General features: G+C 52.7%; 1 protein-coding gene across 2 annotated transcripts; it reads right to left on the bottom strand.

Annotated features, from left to right (window-relative positions):
• Window positions 1-717: 717 nt before the first annotated feature.
• Window positions 718-7,480, bottom strand: CUNH10orf82 (chromosome unknown C10orf82 homolog). 2 transcript variants are annotated; one of them, XM_037497286.2, is made up of 6 exons: window positions 7,389-7,480; window positions 6,146-6,217; window positions 3,660-3,878; window positions 1,779-1,965; window positions 1,190-1,290; window positions 718-1,070 (listed from the first exon to the last, which is right to left on the bottom strand). In XM_037497286.2, the coding sequence occupies exons 2-6, from the start codon at window positions 6,198-6,200 to the stop codon at window positions 811-813; spliced, it is 822 nt and encodes a 273-aa protein (XP_037353183.1). In that variant the 5' UTR covers window positions 6,201-6,217; window positions 7,389-7,480; the 3' UTR covers window positions 718-810. The 2 variants fall into 2 exon arrangements, with proteins under 2 accessions (XP_037353183.1, XP_037353184.1); XM_037497287.2 differs by lacking the exon at window positions 7,389-7,480 and adding an exon at window positions 3,982-4,062 and having other exon boundaries at window positions 6,146-6,185.
• Window positions 7,481-7,496: the final 16 nt, after the last annotated feature.

Below are 7,496 nucleotides of genomic sequence, written 5' to 3'. Positions count from 1 at the left end.
GTCTCCTGATTTCAACCCAGGTGCGGGGAGGCCAGGTAAAAATCCCAGCTGTAAGGAAAGTTCCAGGACTAGCTTGGTGCATCCTTTGACTCTGCAGTTGCAGCGGCAGGATGAGCAGGGTGCAGGATCTCTATGATCCAAGCAGATGGATTAAAGGAGAGTCCTGGAGCCCTCAGTGGCCTTTTTAGGCCTTTTGTGTTTTCTCCACTATTGCATGAGGTGACTGGGTGCAGGGCAGGCAGGAGGGCCGGGCCCCCGGGGAGTCCTCCAGCCTCCAGGCCCCCCCGCCCCGCCTGCCTTGTACCTGGTAAAATCCCAATAAAAGCCTGAAAAAGCCACCGAGGGCTCCAGGACTCTCCCTCCTTTACCCATCTGCATAGGATCATAGAGATCCTGCTCTGTGGCCTTCCCGCCGCTACAGCAGTCTTTGAGCTTTATAATGCCAATGATCTTGCTTGTCCCAGCAATTGCATTTGATATTTTTTCTGGTGCCCAGAGCTGCAGAGTGAGGTCAGGGAGCATGCCGGTTAGAGACAAGAGTGGGGTAGCCAGTGTGTTAGGAATCAACTGGCTAGAGGGCTGGTATGGAGCTTCCATAGGTGCCTGGTCCAGGTGCACAGGGTCACCTTAGGAAGTGAGAAGAGAGGTGCCCCACCCTGGCTCTTCTCAAAGACAGCAAAACTCGGAAAAAAACCACAAAAAGCTTCATTGAGAGGGATCCTCTTTATTCCCACACGACAGTGGAAGGTCTTTATCTTTTATAACACACTATTGCCAACAGGTCAGGGTGCATGCAGCAGTTAAAAGGATTCAGACGTTACAAAGCTCCCCTAGTGCCCCTGTGGGGGCATGAACGAGGGGCTGATTCTCATGTAAGAATGGAGAGCTTACAGCACACCTCTCCTGGAGGGAGACACCATTTTCCTGGCCTTCTGCATAATTTGCTGAGCACAGTGGCTCTAGATAAAACTTCCCGTTCCGTGACAACGTTGGCCTGTGAGTGGAGCTGCAGTTGACCAGAGGACAGGGCTCCTCCCTCAAGGGTCTTCCAATGGCAGAACAGCCACTACCTAGTAGAGAAACCAGTCCAAGAGTTAGCTGCGTGCTGGCGGCACAGTTAAGCAGAGAGACCATTGCAAATATGTCACTGCCCTTTTGAAAAATAGTAGGTAGGAAAGTCCTCCTTTACCTGGGGCAGAGAAATCCAGATATTTGGGTGACAGCCCCTCGTGCTGCAAGACATTTGGAGAAGAAGCAGGAGGAGGCTGTGTGGCCCTAACTCCATATATTCTGAAAAAGAAAAGTCAGGGAGTTACTCCTTTAATTCCCAATAAAATTAAGGAGACACGGAAGCTATGTAGGTCTCGCGGGAGCACAACATGTTTCCAATCCTTGCAACTTATCCTGTAGATGAGAACCCTGTTTTAAGGGAGGGAAAATGAGGCCCATAGCCACCCAGTGCAGTCACCTGCCATCCCCCGCTCCCCTCCCTGCAGCATCCCTGGGCCTAAGGTTACTGCCAGGACAGGTATCCCTGTTGAATGTCTCTCTCAGCCTGGGCCTGAAAATCAGCCAAGACCACTGGCAGGGCTTCCGGAGGATGTGGGGCACAGGAAGGATGCAGAGAGTGGCTGCAATTACAAACCAGATCGCTTCTGTACAACAAATCAGACACAAAAACAGGCCTAGTGCTGGCCCGAGGGCACCTGCTTCCCTTGACCCAATATCCGCTCTTCCCTGCTGCTTGCCACCAGCAGTCACACCCGAGTCAGACTCACTCCTCGTAGGGCTTTAGGGGTGCTCTTTTGGCCTTCTCCATGAGATTCAGAAAGTCCTTGTAGCAGTTTCTGGCCATGACAGAGTAGCGTGTGGCACAGCCCAGCTCAGTGACCCTGGCTCTGGGCAGGTAGCCAGCCCAGCCAGGAATCGGGGGCTCCTGCAGCGGCTTCTTGATGTGTTTGCTTTCTGAAATGAGACACAAGGCTTCCTAAAAGCTTTGAAAAGTCACAAGTGGGCAGTGCTCCCAAGTTAAGGGGCACCCAGGTCACTAGGTTACCCTGGAGGGTTGCTCCTGTGTGCCGGGTACCTTGGCAGGGATGCCCAGTCACCCATAGTCTCTCATTTCACATTCTCACAAACCATAAAATGATGATGCTGTGACTACTGCCACTTTGTGGAGGGGGACACTGAGACCTCACAGAGGTTGAGTGACCCAGCCAAGGTCACGTAGCAAGAAATTGGTAAGACCAGGATTCGAGCCTGCATCTGTCTAATTCCTGTGCCTTCACTCTTAAACAAAGCCTCCTTCCTCAGATTAATTAAAAAATTTCATGGCCATCGACAGAAGACTGGATCAAGAAGAGCTGGTCTGTCCACACTATGGAGGACTATTCACCCATAAAATGAAAAGCTGCCATTTACAGCAACATGGAAGACATTTGAGGGAACTGGTGCAACGAGCAAAGCAACTCAGAATGACAAAGGCAAATATTGGACATTCACCACGCAGATGATCTGACAAAGTAAACACTTAGAAACACTAGCAGATATTAATAAATAAAGTGAAATTTCTGAAGTTAAGGGGAGGGGGGTAAGGAAGAAAGGGCTGGGGAGATACAAGGAATGGTGGTGGGACAGACAGACAAATAAAAGCCTCAGACATCACACCGATGAATCCCATATGGAATCCAGAAGCATCAAGTTGGGAGAACAGACACTGAGAAACCGACTGCAGGTTGAGAAAGATTCTGACAGCTGGCTGATCTGGAATGAGTTCATGTTTATGAGATAAAAGACTACCGCCTCTTCTAGTTGTTGTGAGAATCAAATTAGGCCACTAAATCCCAGAACCTCAGAGCTGGAAGGCACCCCCGGCAGCATCTAGCCAAGCCTTCCCCGTCCTGGATGAAGAAAATGGTGCCCAGAGAGGGAACGCAACCTGCCTGAAGTCACACAGCAAAGAACTGCAGAGCCAGGCTATAGCCCAAGCTCTTAGGCAGGTGTTCTTGGTAATGGCTTGTAACGTGTTGAAGCAGAGCAAACATGAGCTAGCACGTTCTTAAAAAGTCCCCTACTACTACTAATAAAGGAATCAATCCATCCCATTTCCTATGGGACTTCAGACCTTAAAAATGATGGAAGTCAAATCATTGTTGTGATTAACATACAATATAATTACGGAACTAGGAGCAGCCTTGAGAGCAAAGCCGCTGGGAGAGAAAGACAGGCCCTGGGGTTTCATTGTCACTGTGGTTGTCATTCAGTGCAAAACTGCTGCCTGTGCAACAGGCCCTGGGAACAGCTGGCTTCCCCACCTCTGGAAGCCTCCTTTCTCCTGCCTTCTCCATCTCTGACCTCATGGGGTTGCTGGGTGGGGAATGAAATTACCGTGCCCGCACAGAGGAAGCAACTAAAAACGGTCCCCACTGACCAAAGTGGGTGTCTGGAGTTTGCTGTGACTCACCCACAGGGCTTTTAGTGCCCATCACCCCTTTTCTGCCCCCCCCAAAAGATTCTTTTTTTTAAGAAACTAAGTCCTTCCACTTTGCACGGCTGCCTGGGGATCTGGGGTTGCGCGAGATTCCATGGCAGCTCAGGGAGGCTGCCAGGCCCAGCCGTGGGCCCCAGGGGTGAAGGGGGACTGGTGGAGAAGCTGGTACCCAGGCTCAAGGGGTGGTACTGCCGGTAGTACTGGTGCAGGGTCCGCAGAACCGCCTCCTCGCAGCAGAGGGGCTTCAGCTTCGGGGCTGTGGCCACGGAGCAGCAGAACTCCTCCTGCTGGTCTTTATACCGCTGCGTTTTCTCCTGGAAGACTTGCAGGCAGCGCGACATGTCGTTCTCATCGGTGGCCCCCTGGCAGCTGAGGTACGGTATGAAGCCTGTGGGAACCAGAGTCGCAGCCTCAGCGAGGGATGCAGAACCCGCCCCAGGTCCCCAGGAGCCCAGCCACCAGCTCCGATGCCTTCCTTCCCCAACACTCACTTTTCCAAAGGTCATTCATACAGCAATGCTGTTGTTTTCACCATGGCAGGTCCTCCCAAGGCCCCCAGAGTGACCTTGGAGCTGCGGAGGGACGGCCCGTTTCAACAAAGGCGATGACAGTAATATTCTTTGACAGCAAAGCCCCCACGTCAGTCAGAACGGCAAACGGGGAGAGCATTTAATGGACCAAAATGATAGTCTAAGGAGTAATTGAAATTATTCATCTTTTTAAAGAGAAAGCCCATTTTCCTTGACACTTCCCAAATGCAATTTGGGGTCTTTCTTGTCGGGCCATCAGGAAATTGCGGGCTTATTAAAAGCAGAGACCTATTACCCGAAAAGGTAAATTCATTATCCGCGAGACCCACCCCAGCACAATTTTCACCATTTCCGACAAAATAACATTTAATCATTACAATTAGTGTGGGTAAAACACAACTATGTATTTAAACTGGATGCTGAATCCTAAGTACTATCATGTTGTCACAATAAAACAAGCCATTTTTTAAAAGAACAAATTGAGGAAAAACTGGTTTAGAACTTTGTGTTAAGCTGCCAAATAAACAATAAACAGCTCTTGTTGTCAAAGCCCAAAATTGTTGCCATTGTCCCTCTGCCAAGAAAACCTGGCTTCAGAGTTGAAGGCAGAACTCCCACCCTGTCCCCGCAATATGCAAGAAGTGTTTCTGGAAGAATCTAATTGCTAGACTCATCTTGGTGGTTTTGGAGTCATTCACCCACCACCCGATCTCCCCAGTGCTGGGGCAATGAAGACGCCCTCCTGGTGTGGGGGAGACCTAGGAACTCGGGGGTTCTGCCCCAGTGGTTTCTCCTCTCTTGGGGCCGATTTGATCTGCAAAGACTCTATATGACTGTCTCTAGGCACACCCAGAGGCAAACACGCTACTTTGGCCGAGGTTTGCTAGGGGCCGAAACGATTTCAGCAGGACTGTATGCAGGCGCCTTTCAGCCTCACACCAGTCTTAGAAGGACTCTACCATGACCCTGAGTGGGCTAGATGTGGCCCCCAAATGGATGCATCCATCCAAGTCCGAACCCTGGTAACTGTGAACACGACCATCTGAAAATAGGGTCTTTGCAGACGTAATCAAGGATCTAGACGTAAGAGGATAAACGGGGGGCCCTATGGGGAATACCCAGGGTGCGTACAAGAGAAGGGAAATGGAGATATGAGACCACAGGAAAAGACACAGGCAGAAGCCACGTGCCGTCATGTGAAGTGGGGGCCGAGACTGGAAGCCAGGAAAGATGCTCCCCAAAGCCTCAGAGAGAGCCTGGCCTTGGCCACCTCTTGGCTTCAGACTTCTAACCTCTAGAATGGTGAGAGAACAGCACGTTTTCAATGGAAGCCCTAGGAAACTGTTTTATGCAACACCCATTTTATATAAAACTTTCTACTTATAATCACTGGGCCACAGCCCAGCAGAGGCTGGAAGCTTAGCTGTGAGAACCCGAAGACTGTTCCCTTCACCAAACCATAGGACCAGGGTGGGGCTGGTTAGCTGTGGCCTCTCCACATGCTCACGCTCCTGAGGACTCCCGTCTGTGAGAGCAGCGGGCCTGTGGGGCCCACTGGCTTGTCACTCACAGGAACGTGACTTAGCAAGGTCTCAGAAGCCCAGAAGCCTGAGGAGGAGCCGGAGGAGCACGTGGAGGGGCTGTACGGGCCAAGTGTCCTGGTTTGCCAAGAACTGAGGGATCTCCTGGGACACAGGACTTTCACCACTGAAACTGGGACTGTTTCAGGCAAACCAGGGCACTTGGTCACCTTCCCTTTAGGGAACAAAGAAAGGAGCAGCTCTTGTGTGGCTTGAGAAAACCCGAAGGCAGAAGGACAGGGTCTCCGCTTACTCACTGTGTCCGTACCCACAGCGTGGTGTCTCACAAGGTCTACATTCATTCAACACACAGTAAGCGAGTCCCGCATGCCATGTCCTGGAGATCTGGCCTAAGTCGTGTCTCCATTCATCGGAATCCAGCTACCAGGGGTAGCAGAGGAACACCCTCACGGTTTGTCCTAAAAGCTACAGCACCGGCTCTGGCCACGTCGGCTGGACAGACTCGGACAGTGAGCAAAGGCAGGGGCGGTGTCCAGGACCATGATTCTCCTACCAGCCACCTCTGCAGGACACGCTGCACTTACCACTGTAGCCAGGTGCGATGGGCGGGTTTCTCATGAAGGTCTTGGAAGACTTCATGACTTCACTCTCTGTTACTAAGGGAAGAGGGAATGAAATCATCTCATCAAATGGCCCTGCCTGGAGAACTCAGCACATGCGCTTGAGATGTGCCCAAGGAGAATAACCTGCCCAAGGCGGTGGGATGGAGAGGCAGCACTGCCACCTGACACCACCCAGCAGAGGTAGCTGCTTCCCTGGAAAACCAGCCCTGATGCCGAGGGGCCTTGACCTTTGACATGAACTTGGACAACAGGCATGCAATAGACCCCACCCGCCAGCATCTCCCCTTCCTTGGGGACTTCCTAACATCCACCCTCACCTCAAGAGCCTTTATACTCGGGTGGGCTCAGGGACAGTGGTGATTTGCTGCCCTCCCACCACCCTTGGTATATCTGGCCAGGTCTGGAGACATTCGGGGTTGTCACAACTTGGGGACAGGTGGGGGGCAGGGTGCTACTGGCATATGGTGAGTAGAAGCACCCCAACCCCCATTCCGGATGTTACAAAGCACAAGGCAGCGCATTACAACAGAGAATCAGCCTGAGTTTGGGCTGGGATTCCAGTGTTGGGGGTGGGCTGTGGCAGGGTAGCATCAATTCATGTGGGTGCTGTTCTGTCTCCCAAGCAGACCCCTTTCGTCTTCAGGATGGTCCTTCCAGAGGGATCAGCTTCTCCATCTGGCTCTGCTGGTGCTGCCCTGCCCAGGCAGCTCACTGCTTAGCAGTGAGGAGCCGGAATGTGTGCCCTTGGGGTAGGGCAGGCGACTCTTGGGGTTCAATCAGCAAAGATGGGAATTGTGAAAACAGCTCCGGCATTTACAGAGCACTTGCTGGGCAGACGTGGCTGAGGGCAAGGCTGCTTTCATGCGAATCCTCACAGCTGCCCTAAGGGTAGTTCCTGTCCAATCCCCACTTACAGATGATAAAATAAGGCACAGGGAGGTGAAGAAATTTCCTTGACGGTTCCCAAGTCCCAGAGGGCATGACCGGGACCCCTAAATTCTGAGGATTACGTTGCCCAAAAGCGTGCAGGGAGGGAGGGGCGGAGCGGGTGCGGGCGGGGGGCCGGCTGAGCCCTGCCGGGAGGGGACAGCGCCCCGGAGCTGGGAGAGCTGGGGCGGGGGGTGAGGGCGGGGGTGGGGCTCAGAGAGCCCGACGGGCCCCTCCCGGCCGCTCTCATCTCTCTCTCCCCTCCCACTTCGCTCACCAAGGCCCGCGGGGTTTGGGGATCTTGGGGCTCGCTGCCAGCCTGGAAGGTGGGGGGCTGCCCCTGTCTGACCCGCTCTGGGGGCTTCTTGGCCTTTGTGAGCTCACC

The sequence above is a fragment of the Talpa occidentalis genome, unplaced genomic scaffold (genome assembly GCF_014898055.3).
Source record: "Talpa occidentalis isolate TD23 unplaced genomic scaffold, MPIMG_talOcc4v2.1 talOcc4.8, whole genome shotgun sequence".
Taxonomy (NCBI): domain Eukaryota; kingdom Metazoa; phylum Chordata; class Mammalia; order Eulipotyphla; family Talpidae; genus Talpa; species Talpa occidentalis.
Note: the sequence above shows the minus strand (reverse complement) of the source record. Positions and strands in the feature narration are given on the sequence as shown.